This window comes from Temnothorax americanus, unplaced genomic scaffold (genome assembly GCF_048541705.1).
Source record: "Temnothorax americanus isolate GAGA-0224 unplaced genomic scaffold, ASM4854170v1 Scaffold4, whole genome shotgun sequence".
Lineage (NCBI taxonomy): Eukaryota > Metazoa > Arthropoda > Insecta > Hymenoptera > Formicidae > Temnothorax > Temnothorax americanus.
In genome coordinates this window covers 6,275,881-6,297,267 of record NW_027509547.1, presented here as the reverse complement: position 1 = coordinate 6,297,267, position 21,387 = coordinate 6,275,881, and the positions used below count along the sequence as shown (strand labels likewise).

General features: G+C 38.6%; 2 protein-coding genes across 5 annotated transcripts in view; both read right to left on the bottom strand.

Moving 5' to 3' along the window:
- Nucleotides 1-3,279, bottom strand: part of LOC143902610 (dual specificity protein phosphatase 10) — a 29,719-nt gene extending 26,440 nt beyond the window's left edge. For 2 of the 4 annotated variants that reach the window (XM_077415663.1, XM_077415666.1), the window contains exon 1: nt 2,689-3,279. In XM_077415663.1, the coding sequence (XP_077271789.1) occupies nt 2,689-2,695 (7 nt within the window). In that variant the 5' untranslated portion in view covers nt 2,696-3,279. Of the gene's footprint in view, nt 1-17; nt 565-2,688 lie in introns of those variants that run through there. The other 2 variants (XM_077415665.1, XM_077415667.1) reach the window with 2 other exon arrangements.
- An 8,335-nt stretch (nt 3,280-11,614) lies between these two features.
- LOC143902609 (uncharacterized) lies at nt 11,615-21,350 on the bottom strand. The gene is made up of 12 exons (XM_077415661.1): nt 20,984-21,350; nt 20,868-20,927; nt 20,054-20,228; nt 19,665-19,853; nt 19,394-19,465; nt 19,239-19,304; nt 18,966-19,037; nt 18,814-18,870; nt 18,217-18,327; nt 18,021-18,137; nt 13,404-17,858; nt 11,615-11,785 (listed from the first exon to the last, which is right to left on the bottom strand). Exons 3-11 carry the CDS (start codon nt 20,170-20,172, stop codon nt 15,752-15,754), a joined length of 2,910 nt encoding a protein of 969 aa, XP_077271787.1. The 5' UTR covers nt 20,173-20,228; nt 20,868-20,927; nt 20,984-21,350; the 3' UTR covers nt 11,615-11,785; nt 13,404-15,751.
- Between the last annotated feature and the right edge of the window lie 37 nt (nt 21,351-21,387).

Sequence of the window (21,387 nt, the reverse complement as noted above, 5' to 3'; positions counted from 1 at the left end):
ATCGAATCAAATGATACTCAGTTAGAATCAACGGCCGATTAAACGGGAAACCATCGGTTACTCTTTCCCTCTCTCTTCCTCTCTCTCTCTCTCTCTCTCTCTCTCTCTCTCTCTCTCTCTCTCTCTCTCTCTCTCTCTCTCTCTCTCTCTCTCTCTCTCTCTTGCCCGACCACTCTCCCACTTCTCTTCCGCCATCGAAGTTTCTCTCCGGCCCCGAGAAGTCTTCGAGTTCGTTCTTTCGTATGAGTAAACGCTGTGGAATTCGACGCTTCGAGCGGCAAGTGAGACCCCGCGACTAGCGATGGGCCCGATACCCTCGCAATACCTATTGATATCTCTCGCGAACGGTTGTACAAAGAGGCATCATCATCAAACAATCCGAGAAAGTTTACTTGTGAAAAAGCACCGGCGAATGTATTAATTTGCATAAAATCAACATATGAAAACTTTTTAGGAAAAAAGACTGAATGCTGCAACGCGTTATTTTTTCGCAACATATAAATTATTCAATAATAATAAAAGTGAGAAAATGAGAAATATTTTGCTTCATATATGCTTTTAGCAAAAAAAAATGTTCACTGAAATTTAATCGAAGCATTATTTAAATAAATGAAAAACTTACAGATTAAATAAAAAGCCTCAAACCCGTAAATAAAATTTATTTAAATAAATTCCACATTTTTTTCCATTTTCAATTTATTTCAATAACAGGGAAATATATTGAAAATGTGATATATGTTTCTGTTATTTATTTCTATCATTTGTAAACTTCGTTATTTTGCAATTTTATTTGTTATTACGTCTGTAAAGTATTTGTGTCACTTATTGACAGAAAATAACGAAAAAATTTTTTCAATTTATTATTAATTCTCCCTTATATATATACATTTAACTTTACGGAAGCAAACTATAAATATCACGGTATTTTAATTATCAGTTAACTTCAGACGTACTTTGTGAAAATACCAGTTTTAATCGTAGTTTGAATATCCGCGATAAACAAATCGCGAAGCATAATGAGCGCGCTTACGTTAAGGACGTTCTCTCGTCCTTCTAGAGAAAATCGATTTTCTTAGGATTTTCTTAAAACTGTGAATATACGTTAATTTAGGTGTGCTTTATGTGCATTAAATTAAATTTAAAAAAATTTTTTTTAAACTTTGAGGCCAGTATCTTTATTTTTTATACCGGAAGAGGTACTGAAATTTATACCACGCATAAAGCACACCTAAATTAACGTATATTCACAGTTTCAAGAAAATCCTAAGAAAATCGATTTTCTCTAGTATAAGGACGAGAGCACGTCCTTAAAAGAAAGTCCGCGGCACGTATTTTTCAAAGAATCCGTCATTGAGAACTATCGCGATATTCATGGAACGGGTTACGACGTAAATAAAGTAATTTATTGTCGTGTTGACTAAAAAATAAAGATAAAGGAATATTTGTTGGGACTATCGCTACTCGCAACCTGACCGGGGCATTCAGCTTTACGGACAGGTGTAGCACCGACACCTGCCATCGTGCGGAATACGTCGTCCTGCGTTCTCCCATTCACCCGAAAAGAATGATAATTTCTCCGGATTAATCCGGAGCCTTTCATATTCACCTCATTATTTCAGCGGAATCGTACTATTTGCCCAAATATTTGGGACTGTAGCTGTAGTAAATTATGTACATATACGTATAAAGAGTCTCAAGATGCATAAATTAAAAAAGGTTTAAAAATACATGAATCTATAAAGATTTGAAAATTCAAAAATCAAGATATACAGTTCAATATTTGAGGGGAAAGGGGTACTCTCTTAAGAATATTTATCTCAATCTCCAACTGGATGTAAGAACTTGTCACTTAAAAGACTCGACGATTTAAAAATACGCTTCAAAAATTCTGATTTTAATTAACGTTTTAATTTACACAGATTTAAAAGTGGACCAAGCGTCTCGATTTCTCATTTACATCACAGTTATATCCCTGATCTGCATTCGGCAGCAATTAACTGGCGCAACTAATTAAAACATTCGGTAAAACATTTGCAAACGATTAAGAATACACTCGCGTAAAATATAATTTTATATTACCTAGCATTTTCCAGCATTTTAAATAATCTATTTTAATCAGATAATGGTTGCAATTAAATTTACACAAAAAAAACTGAAATCTTTTAAACAATCTCCATAGAACAGAATTGTCTCTTGCCGAAAGCGTCTAAAAATTTGGAAAAATTATACTCATTTGTGTAAAAAGAAGTTGCACGAAAAGACAAGTTCTATCAAAAAAGCTCAAGATCCGAAGATCTAAAAGCAGGATCGGAAAAAAGCCAGTTTCCCTTTTTCACTTTTGGAATTTCGTATCAAAAGAGCATCTATGTTATACGATTTCGAGCAACTGTTTACAGAGACTCGTGGAAAGTGTCCGAAGATACAGCTCAATTAAAACGCCTACGTAGAAGTATAGAGTAATCTAACGATCGTGGCATCCCAAGTGTTTTAATTCTCGACTCGCGCATCCAAGGCACGACAGATCGAGAGATATACCAAGCGCGTTTTAATTGCAGAATCCTCGATGTACAATTCCGGGGAAGCGAAATGCGAGGAGTTACCAGGCATCCCAATGGAAAACGTACGTCACTTAGGCGCTAGGTGACTGGAAAACTCGAAGAGAGTCCGAAAGAAATCCCGATTACACACCTTGCATCTACATATCCAGAAACCGTGAGGTCCGGGTCCGATGGCTATAGAAATCCAGCGACAGTGATTGAGTGCCCCAGTTTTACGTTCCTATACACGCTCGGGAAACGGAGAAGCCCGTGGAATATTACATCCGAAAGAGAGAGAGAGAGAGGGAGAGAGAAAGAGAGAGAGAGAGAGAGAAATCCCCGGTTACGCACTCCCGACGCGATACCGTCCGCGAGTACGCGATCTTAACGTGGGGATCAGGGACAAGGGAACCGGGAGAGAAGGAAGAGGGAGGATAAGGAAGGGAGGAACGTGGGGAGCGACGGATCTCGTCGGGATGACGTCACGGGCTCTCAAGAGAGCGCGATCGCGCGGACCCGGGGGGCCCCGCGAGGCTCACGTCGGGCCAGCATGCTCCCTGGGGGAACGGGCGAGAGTGCGCGCGCGAGGTGTACGGCACACGGGAGATCTACAGCCGCGGGAGCGCGATCGATGCGGAATCCCCTGCCAACGGCCGGCGAGCGAAGACTGAGGAGGAGAGGCCTGGCTTGGCTAAAGCGCGGCGCGGCGACGACGGCGACGACGACGACGACGAGGTCCGCCGGCGACGAGGAGAGCGGAGAACGTTCGAGGAGAGTGGAGAACGCTGCCCGGCGCGGCGGAGGACGGGGGTCCTACGGGGGCACCGCCGGAGCTCTGCGCAAGTGCGCAGGAGCGTAATTTAACCCCTTATACCGAGCCTAACGCCGCGAGACGCACGGTTTAAACCTTTAGCGCGCTAGTTTTTTTGTCGGAGAAGAAAAAAAGAGTATTGCAAACACTGTGGTATTTTGCAAGAAAAATGCGAGACGCAGTTCTATCTGAATCTGATGGAGATTCGCGTGGTCCTTTCGTTGGCTGCAGAGGCGCCGCGTGTCTGTTTTGAAATTTCCGCGAGCGGAAAGAGAGGAAGCAGACTCTCGATAAAATTAAATTTAAATATAAATATAAAATGTAGAAATATAAAAATAGAAATTACAACAGATCACTTTTTTTATTGTTTCTAGCTGAGATCTTAACCAAAATCCAAAAACTAAAATTAAATTCAAAATTCATATAAAGATTCTTTTAAAATAAGAATTTAAATTAAAGACGCGGAATATAGAAAGCCAATTCAAATTGATATAAAACTAAAACTTTATTTTTCCTCAACAAAAAAAAAAGATTCGAGCGTAAAATTCACAGAAGAAATACAACTGTTATTTTGCTGAAAGCGATTTACTTTAAAAAAGTCTTCTGGATGTGATGGTTGTAAAATATGATGCTAAACACTCAGCATCTTATATACTCGCTCTCCCTTTTTATTTTCTCTTTTGGCAGTATGAGCATAGAAATGGCACACAGTCTGGTTTTACATCTTCCTTCAAGGAAGGAACTTTTTTAAGAACTTCTGATGGAAAATGCCTGTCTTGATAGAGTCTTGACAGAGTTTTGCCATTATAAGTTGAATACCCTCACATGTATCCACGAATATAAATAAATTCTACAAAGTTTTCAGATAAATAATCTTCCATCAATTTCTTCAATAGAATTCACAATAACTTATGAATCATATATCAAATATCAAATTATGATTAAGTGTCCCAAAAACTTCGAAATTATTTGATGACTAAATAATGTATTTGTAAAGAATGTAAAATACAAAATTTAATTTTTACAGGAGTTTCAACTTTTATCTCAATTTGAATCGTTTTTCTACATATTCGGTCTTTACTTTCAAATTTAATTCTTATTTTAAAAGAATCTTCATATGAATTTTGATTTTAAATTTAATTTTCGATGTTAAGATCTCAGCTAGAAACAATTGAAAAAAGCGATGTTATATTTATTTTTATGTTATATTTCTATACATTTCATTTATATTGAAATTTAATTTCATCGTTAATTTTCAGTTTGATTTTCACATAGACGTATTTCACGATCGACTCTTAGATTTTCGCGTCTAATATCCTGGCATCCGTAAATATTTGAAAATTTTCGGATGTCAACTTCTCGGAAACGCGTCGTATATGTTCCGCGAGTAAAAGGATCCCCCAGATATTCTAGAACTGCCCGAATTTCCAATTTCCAGACCCTTTCGACTCGTATGCGATATTGACTATCGGCAATAACGAAAAAAGAAAAAAAAAGAAGTTCTGCGCCCCATCGTGCGTGCAATGCGCAACGCGCGCGCGATGACTCATCCGGCGACGCGGCGCAAGCACACGCGCTTCGCGTGTGTGCACACGCACGTATTGTGTACACTTGTATACGTTCGTACGACCGGTGTGTGTCTCGAGATATATACATTACGCCACAGCCGACACTGCCGTACCGAGAAAAGAGTTCCTGGCGCACGCTCGATCGATGTCAGTCACGGTATTTTGAATATTAATAGTATCACTAAGATCGCGCGTGAGAACTATAGCAATGAGGCGTAAAGAGGCTTCCTCATGATCGATAATATTAATCACGTCTTGAATATTAATATCGAAATGATCTCACCCGTTTCTCCATCGCGTCAGCATTTCTTTGCTTCTGATGTCGGCTTTCCGCGCTATTTCATCAAACATTTTTATCCTCTCGTTACGAGAAAAAAACCTGTGATTCTAACTTTGATATTTCTCTGAATAACAATGTGCGATCATAAACGACGTTGAGAGATTTTGAAGCGTTCCGTACGAGGAAAGATTGAAAAGTTGTTGAAGCATTAAGACGTGACTAAAGCGAATTTCTTTTTTCCTAGGTAATTTCGTATCAAAATTTATATTGTGCATTGTGTTTGCTCAGTGACAATCAGTGCACAAACTTGCGCGAACGAGTGATATGATCTATAATGGAAGCTTTCCAGCAAGCGACACAAGTGTCGTTTTGTCTTTGTTACTCATTGCTAAAAAAAAAAAAAAGATAGAACAACGATCGACCTGTGTCGCTCGCTGGAAAGCTCTCAATGTCGTCGTCAAGTACTACGCGAAAGGATTATAAATCTAAGGATCAATTAGATTCGGAAGTACCGCAAATTCAACACGTAGAGACCCGAGAAACCTTTATCTAGAAAAATTTCCGTGGAAATTTTTTCAGGATTCAATAAAAATTCAAGTATCCCAAATATTTGTGACCCAATTTTCAATCATTCTTTGTCAGGTACGAGCCAAAAATTACCACAAGAAAATAACAGCAAATGCCGAAATTACGAGCTCCTCGACGGAAAAAGTAAACGCAGAAAATATGTCGAGGTAAAATAGGAAGGTAAAAAAAGCTGTTTAAATATACGGAGAATCTAAAAGTGTTATAGGACTGAGACATGAATAATTGCAAGTAGTGTAAAGAAGTAGCTATTTGCTGTGCACAGTCTCTCTCGATTCGCTCGATAAATGTGGATCACGTATTCGTCAACTACGTACATCGAATAATCAACATTGTGCGACACTTTTTGACGTTAATCAACCGCTTTATTTCGATACGCGCGATAATTTTGTCACACGAGATGACGTTTTTTTTTCGCATGTTGTACGTTGCGCGAGCTGATAAAAAGCTCAAGAGCACGATTAACACATGCGTGTTGTTTTCTCAGGTGAGTTCGCGGCAAATTTCATTTCTTCCAACAACTATTTATAAATTCTTTTCTGGATCTTCGCGATATATCCTGTGCGCTCGACCGTCTCTCCTTTTCTGATGAAAACATGGGGCGTCTCGGATGTGTCTTTTTAACATAATTAATCGCGATGAACTCTTAGGGGCTCCCCTCCATCAATCTGGCCAAAAGAGATAAGATTGCTAACGTTATTATGGGCATTGACGTATTCGCACTCGTATGATAACCGTTTGTGAAAACTATATTAATCGACTATTCGCCCGACGCCTACGCAATGGTCTCTTGTCTAGGAATGAAAAAAGATTATTCCTAAACAAACAACGAAATCGCTTTTATTAGTTCCTGACGCAAATTCTTTATATCGTATTATTTACGTCCTCTCGTCTCTTCACAACAACTCAAGAATTTGACGTCACGTCACAATTAAAAAATTCACACAGTCATCTGAAAGATCCACAAATCGCGAGGTATTGACGCCTGAATTTCAAAAAATATGGAAATACGATGTTTCATCATTTTTAGTGACGCAGCCTGAAGAATTCAATGATTAAAAATTGCACAATCACCCAAAACGTTCAAATCTCAGAAAGTATGAGGAAAGTTCCAAAGTCTTAAATGTAAACAGTTTTCAGCTTTTTAAAAATGCAAGATTTAACGACCTTAGAATTTGAAAACTCGAAAAGTGAAATAAAGATCCGGAAATTCAAGAATTTGGCGGAGGATGCAGGGACTCGAGGGCCTAAGAAATTCAAGATTTCAGAGAGATCTAGGGGAGTTCAACAATCCCTCCTCGGGAAGTTTCGCGCACACTTCTTCGCGAGCACTTTCGCTGTGTGTGTTCACGCGTGGTCATCTACTCCGTGTACCAAAGATAGAGTCTGACATCATACACACGGGCATCAGTCGGGTCGAACGAGCGATAAACATGTGTACTCGCACACAGTGTCCTCGTATGCGGAAGGTTCCAGTTTATCACTTGTACAACCGTCTTGATCGATCGATGCACCCACCGATGCCGCAGGCGGGTGATTCTCTGCTTCTCCTCTACTATTCTTTCACGTACATCTAAACGATTGTGCGCTTCCGCTGCAGACGTGCAGGGAGGAGGGGATTTTCAATTATATACTATTTGCGCAAATCTCGGCGCGTATATCTTACTCTTTTACCGTTTATCTCTTGACAAATTGTTAGGCGAGAACGATGACATTGACGACGTGCACGTAAACAGTCTCGGTAACTGCGAACGTGCTCTCGCGGCTTGAAAATAACGTCCGCGGTAGATCCAAAGATCTACAGACAAGAAAGACTTTCAAAGACATAAACTGATATGAAGTCCGGATAATTCCGTCTCTGATATTCGAAGACTCACGATTCCAAAAAAAGCGGCGTATATTCGGCGATGAATAACGCTAATTAGGAATCGCCCCGATGGTCATATCATCGGTTATCTCAACTCATGACGTCAGAGGCGAAAAAAAAAACAAGCGAATCCCTGCCTCGGAGAACGGCTCGGGTTTTTCTTCAATGAAACTATTGTAGCCCGATAAAGCAGACTTGCTACAAATCTTATCATTAAATCCACATGTACCATATTCTGGTATGACATAAAACAATAAAAAGAGATAAAACATTCGAGATATATATATTTTATGACTTCTATAGCTTTTTTTTATAAAAGTATAACTCTTCATTTTTTTCCCTAATTTTCTCACAATCGGTTCTCCGACGTATCTTACAAACCTACTGTGTCGAGATACGATGCTCTCGTTAACTCGAGCAAAAGAGTTCAATCGTTTCAATACATTGATTGTTCATTTAAATTAAACGACGAGTATACCGGCGAATGTAAAAATTAAACTGATTTTTCGACTTTTCGCAAGTCGAGTGTGTGTATCGCATCGAGGGTTTATTGTTTGCCGAGAATAATGGCGATTTACACGAGCTTGGATACGGCAGCTTTATAAGTAACACGTAACACCCGCTGCCGCTGCTGATAAGGCGCCTTTGTACATACTATATCGGTAGATGTCACGAAATCAGCCTGATAAAATACGATTCGTTCAAGTACGATGTATAAGATAATACTCGCTATATTGTGTGTCACGCAATTATCGATAGTCCGATAGCGTCGAAGTGATATACGATTCCCGAGAGTCCTTTCTCTCGATCTTTCATTAAATTATTTAATTTAGTTTTGAACCAAATGAGCCAAATTTTTACGTCGCGCGATTGATGTGTAAATTACTATAATCGATAGCTATAATCGCTAAACTGATAGTTAACAAACGGTCTTATTTTTTTTTAAATTTATTAGCAATTATTTGAGTGCATATGTGTGCATGTATTTACATATTTGCAAAGTAGTCTAATTAAAATGTAATAATTTTCAATGCAATAATGAAGCTCTCTCAAATGGAAAAGATTCGATGAAATTTCAACGGTAATAATTCAAAAAGAAAGTGTGACAAACTCTGTAACCTTTCCAATTTTTTCAGCAGTATATAGTGACGGAAAGTTTTTATACGAGAAATTAAATAAAACTTTTATAAAAATTTTTATTTGGAGAAGATTTGATAATGTCTTATGATATGTAATCTTTAAGAATGTTATCAAATTTTTTTCCAGAAAATACAAGTCATTCTTCAAGGAAAATCATGATTCAATAATAGCCATAACTGATTTATCACTCAATGAAACTGTTGATTTGAACAAAATAATTTTATATCTTTCGATAAAAATATTAAATTTAATATTTTAAGCTTCTAATATTTTTTAGAAATTAAATTAAATTATTAAATATTAACAAATTTTGTGTTATTTTTCAGAAAACTCAAAGATTAGAAAATGCAAAGATCTAAAAACACAAGTAGATACTCTACGCATAGATGCACACACGGGCGAAATTTCAAGGATTCAAAGGTTTAGATGAATTAAAACAATAAAATATTTAAAGATTGAATCCGAAAAATACATGGATATCAGCATCTATCTAAAGATTTAAAGATTCAGAGAAAAAGTCAACTTAAAATTCTTCGAGTTTTGAATATTCGGTTAAATGCACAAGGCATTGAAAAAATCGAGAATGATAAATTACTAAATCAGCGCAGATTTTAATTGATAAGAAGCCCGACTCACCATCGATGGGTCGAAATCGGAATCTCTTGAGCCTCGGCAATGTCGCAGGAGAACAAACTCTCGTTAGGACTGGCATCTCACTGACTTCTTCAGGTAACAATCGGCCGGAAGTTCCGTTCGAGGACGGTTTCAGCTCCGAAATGGCTGCACGCTTCGGCGATCTCTCTGTAATGCCAGTGGCCTCTGTGGAATAAAAAAAAATTGTAAAGGCAGGTATATGCATGCATCCTTTGTTTGAGTTGACTGACTGCGTGCAATCTCCTGACGTGGACGACGGTGCGTCATCACCGGGTGTCATCGTGTCTGTGTGTGTCATTGCTCCAATATGCGGATTGCAAAACTTTATGCGACACTGCTTACAATTAGCAGTGACAGCACTTTTTTTAATAATCAATGTTGACATCCTTGCACAACGATATCTATATATTATCACGTGAGCAAACAAATGCGCCGAATGCACATTTTCTAAATATAAATGAATACATCATCTACTACCTTAGATATCTTTTTGAAACAAACCCTTATTAATATCTGAATTTCAAGAAAACTCTCGCGAGAAAGTTTTGATCAAGACTCTGTTGTTAGACGTTGTAACTTGGAGACGTAATGTTTTCTATAGACAGATTGTTGATATCTGATTTAAAAAAAAACTTTTTGATGCTGCATAACTATATAGAAGAATCTGAGGAATTTTCAGTCTTCAAAAAATTATGTAAAAAAATTACATTTTTTTTTAATAGAGACGTTATTAAAGTTATTAAATTATTGTTTTAAACATGTAATTAATGCAGTGCATTAGTGCTGCATTAATTTCAATTTTATTCTTTATTTTATTTCGATTTCGTTCTTTTTCCATCGTGTGATTTTTATTTTTCGTACTTTGAATCATGGATTTTTTACAGATATATATGTATATATATATAGCTGGTAAATGTCAAACTGTCGATACAAAACTCATCAGTGACCCAAGATTGCAGCTCTGACAATGAGTCATACGATTAACAATCAATTGCAGAGAAAAACCAATACTTGCGAAATACCTTGGCCTCATTCTTTTATGGAGCCTTATGAAAAAAATAATTGCTAGCGTTGGCTAAAAAATAACTTTTTAAAGACTAATCATTAAAAATAATGATAAAAAACTAAATGGAAGATAATCTTATCTCTTACTGTTTCTCGATATGATTTCCACTTGTTTAATCTTTCTTACAAAAAAAATAAATCAAAATCTATGGAATCAATCTTTAATTTCAAATAATAGAAAAAAAATTTATTTTAATGTAAAATTCTTATTAATTTCAATTAGATTTCGTGAAAAACTTTTATGTAAATTTTTGTATGTAAATGCATAATAAATGCAACCACAAAAATGTTTATCAGTGTTTATTATAAAGCTGTGCAAAGTTATGGACTTTAATAGGTTCAAAATAATTAATAATAGAAAGTAATTATAACTTAGGTTACAAAGGAAACGAGTCAGTAATCTTTTTATTATAACGTATCGATACCAATAAACAAAGTATTATTTGTAAGTGTAAAGAATATTTAGTTTATTGCCTAAGGTATTTTTCGTTTAAATTTATGTTAAAAATTTTTAAAAATTTTACACACACATACACATAAGAACACGTTATAAATAAAATTAATAAGCTTATGCTTCTCCGAAGACACAAAGCTTAAAAGCGGGTTATTTTGTAATTTTAAAGCTATTTATTATTAAACCTTATGTTTTATAAACAGCGTACTCCCCATAATTCTTCACATTACAAAAATCAAACAATCGCCAATCCAAACGTCATGAAAAAGTCTCATCTGCGCGAATTCTATTCACGGGATGTCACAAAAACTTCATTAACAAAACAGCACGTTAAAATCCGAATCTTTTTTGTTAAAAAAGGAACATATGTACTTTTATCAGACAAATCCTTCGCTTAATTAACTCAGGTCAGTTTTCAGCAGCGTCAGATTTATGACGTATACGCGTACACCTTCCCGCAAATCTAATTTTACGGGGTCCACGGTGAAAGATGTATGGGCGAGCACGACGCCCGTCATTGTCAGCGTGTCGTTGTCACTTACCCGGCGACAGCGGTCTCTTGACGGGCGACGATCTCGCGGCGCGATGGCTCGCCGTTGACTGTGCCGCGCCGTCGCGGCCGGCCGCCGATATCTTGGCGCTCATCCTCGCCACGAGGCCACCGGGCGGCCGCCCGGCGGTTCCGGCGATCCTGACTCACGTACCAGGAAGCTCAGTCCGGAGGACGATGCAGGATCATGTCGGCCCGCCGAGTCACGGGGGTGACGCGGGTTTCGCCGCTAACGCTTTCTCAGGTGGCCCCTGCCGAGATCGCTCACGCTGACCTGGAAAAACACACCCGTTAGAACAAGCAAATGTACGGTGCAGGCCTGTATCGATCAAGAAGTGACCGGCTCGCGGAGGAAAACCGCGAAAAACAGCGTCCGTCCAATTTCAGGCTTCGGACAAATGAAACGAGATTGGAGATGCACGCTGTTTTCTCGCTCGGTCAAATGTGTCCATTTCTATGATGTAGATTAACTTTAATTATCTCTTTCTGGATCTAGATCTAAGAATTATAAAAAAATAAAAATAAGTAACTTAAGCCGAAATTAAAATTGACTGCATTCGTAGAAATGGAACTTGGATCATACGTATTCCGTGAAATTTAGCCCTTTGAGCTTTCCGAATATGTGAGTACAATGTATAAGGTCCAGAAACCTTGAAGGATCGAGAATAAACAAATACAAGAGAGCTTTATTCCTACCCGTACAGTCGTTGCTTCTCGTGACCTTTCGCGTCTCGTTTGAATTATAGAAAAAAAAATCGCGAATAGAGGAGATACAAAGCAATAAGAGACAGGCAAGGGAAGAACGTTGACTCCGCGACGGCGGAGCCTTGAGGAAGACGGAACAGGAACTCGGGGGGCACCAAGGCGATCCAGAATTTCTCGTTCTGGCGGTTCGATCTGAGACACATGGGAAAGAAAACGGAATCGGTTTTTGAACCTCGAGCACGCGCCTTGAGCGCGATATTGTTCCGGTAATAGTGGCGCTCGATATACTCCGCGGGAAGGAATTATCGACGACCGCGAAGAGAGAGAGAGAGAGAAAGGGAGAGGAGTTACGAACGTAGTCCCCCCCCCTACACCTGCGCGACGCGGCGCGTACGTGTGTATTTAAATAGCGTTCTCAGCCTCGGGGCGAAAACGCAAGGCTGCGGCAAGGTCTCGCGTCTCGCGGCGCCATTACCGATGCACACGACCGAGAGAAAGCCGCTCTCGAGGTTCTCTCTTGCTCTCTTCCTCAGGGCGCGTCGGTGATTCATCTCGCGCGAGGACCGCGCGCGTTAGAAACCCCGAGATCCGAAACGCGACACGAACTCTCCCCCGTCGAGAGCTTTCCTCCCCTATTTCCCTCCGGCTTATCGATCTTGATACTCTCGCGACCGCGTCGAATTCACTTCAGCGTTCTTCGACTGGATTTAATTCTCAATTTATAAATAACGCAAGATTCCGCTCGTTCGAGCCATTGATCCTTTATAAGACTCGAAGCATCCCAGGCAGCACGCGTGTTCAAAATCGGGACATAAGAAGTCTTAAAGACATTTTTAAAACATCTTTAAGACGTCTTATGATATTATGCCTAAAAGGCCTCTCAGGCCCAGTTCGTTCAACAGTGGCCAGTTAGTTTAACTAGTAGTTAATGTAGTTAACTCTCACTCTCCGTTTCTATCTAACCTTTGAGTTAAAAAGAGACAGAGAGCGAGAGTTAACTACTAGTTAAGCTAACTGGCCACTGTTGAACTGGGCCTCAATGACGTTGTGGTATCTTGGGAGCATCTTTCGCGTGGAAAGTCGGAGAGGGCGTTCGGTAGCCCTCCTTCAGTGTAGGGACCCTATAATAAATGACCAAGGGTCTCTACTTCAGTCGGAAACGAAAAGAAAAATGTCTCACGACGCACATCTTACGACGTTCCGCGCTCCTCGACGGGTCCTCATCGAGTCGGCGCTCACGCGGCTCACATCCTCGACCCGTCCCCGGCTGCGGATGATCGGCTTCTCGTGCACTCGCGGGAACTCTCGCACGGCACTCTCGCACGGCAAGGGTCGAACGTCGCGACGTGCATGGCCCCCTTCGATGTCGACGCCGTCACCGAGGACACGACTGTGCGCCGGAAGCGTTCTGCCCGCGACCGCGGCCCTCCTCGTATGCACACGGTGTCCTAGGTAAAACCCTCCGCCGCCGCGCCGCCGCCGCCGCCGCCGAAGACCGGCGCGAGTACGCGCGTCCGCGTCCGCGCGGGCGCGCGCACGCGGATCACGTGTACCGAGGAGTATCGGATCGATTTCCTCACCTGCCTCGGCGCAGAGTTTCTCAACAGCCTGCGTTTCTCAATAACTGCAATCCTAGTCGCGCGTACAAAGATAAGTACATTGTAATTAAATCCGCGGGAAGGCCGCGCGTTGCCGGAGGCGGAGTCCAGCGGAAAGCCTCCCGTCCGCTCCTGTCGTATTAGTCGAGCTTCCTGAAAGCCAAACTTCTTACAATGAGAAATAGCAAAAACTAGCAAAGTTACGAGTTGATCATGCGCCACGGTTTATATAAACATGTATTTAAAAACTTTTATTAATATCTTTTTGTAATTTAAGATTTATTTTGAATTTTATTTAAATATTTATAAAAATGGAGTCGATTGTGAGCTTCGAAGAGATTCATTCAATCTTTCTTTCTTTTTTTTTTTTGCGACTTTTGCTAATCTGCACATTATGAAAAAATTATATTCTAATATTTTTATCTTATCCTTATCGTATCCTGAACGTCCCCATTCTCTTAACTTTTGTATATATCTACGGGTTTACCTTTTTCCTACATTTCCCGTACTTGAATCGAAATAAATGGATATAAGTTGGAACGTCAAAGAATGGGAGAAAGAGAAAAGTTGCAAGCGCAGAGTCCTCTTGAACTCTTAGAATATTAAATTGGAACTCGTGTTATTCCATGGTAGCACGCACGCATGAAAATTCGGTTTTGACATTAACGCAATTTGCGCAATATTAATGATGATTCGCGCCCGATATGGGTACCACTGGCAAACGCAACGATCCGATCTGCTTCCGTATTTAGCAAAACGCGTTTATTCCGTGGCATTACTTCACCCCTCGCGCGAGTATACTCATCGTATTTAGATTATATCGATTGACGTTGCGCGTCATAGCTTGACCTACTTGTAACGTCCAACGTTTCTCATATATATGTATATGTTATACAGAGTGAGGCATTTAACCCTTAATTCTTCTATGACGAAAAAAGGTCACCACGTATACCACGCTATTTGGTCGTCATACCGACATCATCAGCTGATCGAAAAAAAAAGATATGAATACGTTACGTGTATATAATTTTGTAATGAAAAAAAAAATTTATATATTATATTTTTATTAGTGAACGAATAAACGAAATAAAGAATATAAAAAAAAAAAATTCAATTTATTGAAGTAGATTATTTAAAACCAATTGTAAGAATTGTTTCAAGCTTGATTTCATTTTCATCTTTTTTACTATTGTTGCAAAGAAATGATTACAAGAATAATTGATCTTGTTAGAGAAAAAAAACTAAACGAAAGATGTACGAAAGTAAATATACTTTTTTGTTTGTAACGAAGCTTATAATGCACTTTCTTAAACATTGCTAAGTTACAACTTTATCATAAACCCTTGATATTGGGCTAAAAGTTTCTTGCATATTTAAAATAAAACTTAAAGTTGAATAATATCGTATCCTTTCATCAAAGGATCTTTTCTCATAAAGGAACAAACTAAAGAAACAGCGAATAATTAATAACAACTTAAAATTTTAATTTCGCATTAAGCACTTTAAATAACTTGTCGAATATGTATTTAATAATACGCGAATAAAACGTATTTGATTAAACATAGCAACAACATAATTATAAATAATTAATCAAATAAAAAATATTGTTAGAAGACTATCGTAAAATTACAGTTAAAAACACGTAGGTCAATTACACCCGGTGACTTAATCTCAATGAAGATTTATATTCAACATGAATTTAATTGCTTAACACAAAACGCTTTTCTTCAAATATTAAAACCGAGACAAAACTCGTGAAACTCGTGCAATTACTTAGCGGAAATACCGCATTAAATTCTAGCTTGTAAGCGCTATACAAGATAAATACTACAGAGTATTTATCATGTATTTTAAAAAAGCAATACTATAATTAATAAAATGGTAACCAATACAAACAGTAAAATTTGAACGCAAATAACGAAATAAAAATGAACAGCTCATAACTGTATCACATTTAAAGAGCTGCGTGGTTCTTTGCAAATCTTGTTATGTCGCGTCAACGTGAAATATATTCGCATACGTAGAAACAGTTTGACGAGAAGAGCGACTGGGAAGTCCGGACAAGGCGGTTTGTACTCGACTTGCTCCGCGAGCTGCAACATCTGCGCGCCGAGGTTTTCTTCAATGGAGAGTTTCTCGAAATTGCGCATGAACGTGTCTTCCAGGCTGGAAACGTAGAGATTAAAGGAATTCAATGCGTCTCTGGTGGACGAGCCGCTCTCCTTAGCGGCATAAGCAACGCACACGTCGCAATCAACATGCGCTCGCAAACATTCGTTGAGCAGAAACTCGCACACGCGCTTGAACGCGCTTCTCTCGGGCAGCCGTAAATCGATGTCGCGATAATTCGTCGCCGCGACGCTCAAAACTACTTGAACGTTAGGTGGAACCTCATCGGTTAGGGAGGGCACCGGCGGGGATGACATCGACGCCAGTCGCTTAAGCATCTTTCGCCCGTTCATGGTGGAATCGCCCCCGCTTGAATGCTCGAGGAAGTGTTTGCTGACGAGATTCTTGAATGCGCGAGTAAACAAAATAGGCGTGGGTCTGACGCGATTTCCGCTTTGCCGTCTAATGGAACGAAAAACACGCTCGATGCTCTCCTGATTCAGTCTTCTCGTGCAGAGAGAAGGAAGCTGGTGCTCCTTCATCACGCCCCACAATTGAATAATCGCGTTGATCGTGATCTCCCAATGATCGAAGCACTTGATCGATTTGATGCACGCGCCGTTCCTGTCCACTACCTTGATTGACTTCAAAAAGTCAAGTGCCTGCTGCAAGAAGCTCATCTCGTGCATGCTACCTGTGAAAGCTTGTCCGAAATTCTTAGTATTCGACTTATTGGTCGATGCGGAGTTGAGGATGTCGAACAATTGATCGAAATTGTGTATAAACTCCATCGTTCCGATCGTTTCCAGCGGTAACTCGCCGGATGCGATGTGCGCGCTAAGACCTGCAGCAATACTGCTGCTGAATACTTGAACGGCGTACTTGGTTTCTATCTTTTGACATCCACCGGGCTCGAGATGGCCCACGGATAATTTAGGAACCAGTGGCAGTCGCATCTGGCTGTCGCGTCTGAAAAAGAGTTCGATATCCGTCCACGAGGCCCTCTTCTCACGGAAGCGGAGCTCGTGACTCCTGAACACATTTCTCGTCACTCTTATCAACCGTGTAACATCGAAAACGTAAAATACTCTTTCGTCGTTCACCAGGAATGACGGGCGTTCCGCGGAGATTCCTAATAGCTGCGATAGTCGCAGAAACGTCGGTGATGTATTGATAGTCAAAGCGTGCACGGTTGCACCGACGTTCTTCAATCTAATTATTGCTTGGAATATCAGATTTTTCAAGATATCGACGCGACACGTGCCGCCGTGGAAGTAATAGGCAATGGGCTGTTCCCAGTCGCCAATCAAACTACATGCCATTATCACTAAGACCTTTCTCGCTAGCGTGCGTCGCTTTTCCGTACCGGTGTCGTGGAAACCGACGATTCTGTCGCGCGTCAGATTGTAAAAGAGATGTGGCCTCAGTCGCATTTCGTTCACGCACAGGGAGCAATGTCTCTCAGTCGCTGGCAGTGACTTCATCTTCAAACGCAACGCGTTAAGCACGTTGTCGTTCAAGCCAGGCGGCATATCCCAATTACGTACGTGTCTCCACAGCTCACGCACCGTGGGCAACGAGAATAATGGCCGGTAAAATCTGTACGCCTCCGATGCCATGAAAAATAACTTGAGCGCGAATTGCTTATCCTCAAAACTCTTCCTGGTCTTAGGCTTCTTGCAAGCGTTGATGCACGCCGAAACTAAGAGGGTAGAACTGTACGGTAGCAAGTCTGCACACGCCGCTTTAAATTGATCTACGTTCACGTGACAATCTTCGTTTTCCCCGTCGAGCGTTTTCCTCCGCTTTGCAACTGGATTATCGTCGTCAATCTCGGTTTTTTCCACTTGTTTCTTCCCTTGAAGAAAAGAGTCGATGTATCTCCACGCTTCTGGCGTCTGTGTTGAGATAGTCCAATGTCTTCTTTTTGATGTTCTAGAATATTTAGTAAAGTTTCTCTTTAGTATTCTTATTTCACTATGAAATTGGCATTTTTGTATATTTTGCTATAACAATTTAACGTTAATTATTGAAGTAAACTTTCGCAAAACTTACAGCATCTCCACTACATCATAGTATTAATTCTCAGATATTCACCTGTCGTTATTTTGTGGCGTTGCACAAACCGATACTGCTTTCGACGACATTGTTGGTATGTCTGGCTCTAAATTTAACGGGTCTGAAGAGTCCATAGATGTTAAATCGATGATATCTCTGTTAAAAAAAATATATTTTTCTGTTGACTAATTATAAGTGACGCTATGTAAGTTGATCTTTTAAAATCGCAACTTACGTATTACTGCATCTTTCCCCCGGGGATATTCGTGACGATGTTGATGCTGTTTCCGTATCTGTATATATTTCCTTGATAAATTGCATTTCTGTCCCAGAAATACAATGTCTCCTGTTAATAAAATGCATTTTTAGTGCTTTCATTTTTCTTGAAATATCGTAAATAAATGCTTAGAGAATAACTCCATTTACATTACATTCTAATAAAACGTAAAACAGGAATAAATAAAATATTTTCATAAATATTTATATAAAAATGAACAAGTTGCATTTATTAGTTGCTTTCCATTTACATCAAAACTCAGATAATTCTCACTTGTGACGTCAGATAACTCAGTTAAATGCACGTTCTTTTTGCATGCTGGCAAGTGAGATTCAACTGAGTTTTTATCCACAATCGAGACCATGTGCTTTAATGAATCTAATAAACTCACATTAAAAGTGAGGCTATGGACCTGTATTATTATGCGATAGCTTTGTCACCAAAATAAGCAGGTAAATACAAAATGACATATCTTACCTGAGTATAAAATACTCACATAACTGAGTGACTCAGATCACTTAAGTGTAAATGGAAAGAAACTGTTATATCACTCACCCGTTATCATTTTCAGGCTTCACTTCCAGCAACGATGTCTGAGCTGACGGCATGTTTCTGACATAAATTAAATATATTATTTAACACTTGTAACACACAGAATGGAAGAATTTATCAATCAGAAAAAATATCGACATTGACGCAAAAGTTACCTATCCTCGTATGCCTGCTTTATAGATGCTCTCGGGAAAAGTGCTTGAACCGATGAAATTATAGCCGTATCCCTATATTAAAAAATTATATTTCTTTAATAAACATAATAAGTAAAATAATGATAATCATCTTGTGGAAGTATTTATCATGTCTATTATAGATGATATATATATATAATTGTAAAATATGCAAATATATAAATTATTTAAATAGTTCATATTATGCTATAATAGATTGTATTATGCTATTGTTGTAGCAAGGTAGAAGCTGACCTTTCGTCGGGTTTCATGGGATGCGTTTGAGACACTTCAGATTGTGATAAATCTGTAGATGAGTTTCTGAAAGAGAATTACATTATTTAATAACTATTCTGCTCCATGAGAGTGAAAAGCCAGCAAGAAAATTCAAGTAATACTTGCAAACTTACTTATTTCTGCTCTCTGGCTTCAAAAATATAGTTACGAAGGAAATTGGTTGAAACAAGGTCGAAGATGAATTGCTATAAAAAGACAGAAAAAAGAGTTGTACTTTTAATTCTTTTTAAATATAATTAAATATGATCTTAAAATCTGATAATTTCGTTTGGAAACCATTTCTGTATAACAATATTGTAATAATATATAAATAGTAATATATAAGTGATAATATATATAACGTAAACCGTAACTGAGAGAAATATATCTATAAATCTTACTTACTTTCCTGTCTGTAATGGCTTCAAAAATATTGATGGCACAGCTTCTTTACTGAGATAAATTCTCCCTTCTATATTTCGAAACATTTCTACTCGAAAATGTAAATGGCATAACCGATAGTATCGATTAGCATATTCCGGGCCTATTGTCACTAAGTCCATTCTATTGCATGCTTTAATCCATTCTAGCCATCTAAAATTACACAATCTCGAATATAAATCTGAGAATATAACATGTTGGATGAAATATAGAATATAAATTTGAGGACATACATATTTCATGTACAAGCACAAAGTGAATCTTTGAAGGATATATAGAATAGAACAATTTTCAAATTTATAAATGTATCAACGTTAGTTGACATCTGGTTTCAACCAAATATATATACATACCTTTTTCTTTCTTTCGGAAATCGAAAGAAATGTCGTCTCATTATTTTTATATTCACCATACAACCTGGCGCGGAGCACCAACGAGTGTTAGTACTAATAGTAGTAGTAGTGTTATCCATTCTTTAAGGCAATAGATACTATTTATCGTATCGCAGTCTATTTTCTACTTAGAAACCTAAAGCAAAAATAAATATCATATATATTTATATTACAAATATCAATTTTTAATTATGTGCTTTATCCACCAAATAAAGTATATTTACATTTTTAAATTTAAAAATGTAAATATACTTTATAATTTATAAATGGATAACTTGCAAGTTCTGAATATTATTTTCTACTAGAAATACTAGCTTTTCTAATCACAATACAATATTATGCAATTTTATATAACAACATAACCTTGAATATGAGTAACATATAATTATAAAAGAAATCCTTGATTATATGAAATAAAGTTCAATTAATAAATAAAGACCCGTAATATTGTATTTTTAAAAGTAACAACAGCACAAATAAATTCCTCGGAATATATTTGTCTCTTTCTTAAGCAGTCAATATTATAAATATTCCCATTTTAATCATTCATTATCGCTGTAGCAAAATACAAATTTGATAAATTCTTACTCAACAATTTTTCACAGCTGCAAAAAAACTTTGCTTATTGATAAAATTACATGTTGAATTTATACAAGAGTGCAATAAGTTTTAATTGTAATCTCCCGCACATGCACTGTCAGCCGTAAAGTCTTTGCTCACCCACGTCTCTTCGTATCTCTCATAAATCCGAGAAGAAATTTTAGGAAATGTTTACCTTAAGATAAGTACCAGCAGACAAGCCACAAGAGCACAATTGATGACACACCTCAGAATCCTAGAAATACATGGAGTGAGGGAGGTTGTAAATTCTGAGTGGGAGCAAATACTCACGAGTGAGAAACCCTTCAAATCTCGCGTACGAAATTCGGTGCACGGCAATCCTCATATTCTTTAAATCCCATCCTGTCGTCACCCGAACGAATCCTCCTTCCTCCTTTCGTCGTATGTAATTAGACGCCTCCTTTTGCCTTTTGGGCGCGACTTTTCGGAAATAAACAAGAAACGGTCCGTTAAATTAAACCGTCGCGGACGTTTAAAATCCCAAGTTAAAACGGAAGTGATCGCGTAATCGGATTTCGAAGGAGAAAAGGCGAAGGAGAGAACCAGGAGGAGAGAACTACAGAAAAATATGAGGTAGAATCGTATCCCTCGACAAACGAGAAACGAGGTTTCCGCGCGATACGTGGCGTACTTTCGTAAAAAGCGTCAGCTGAGCGTAATAAATAGACGATTTG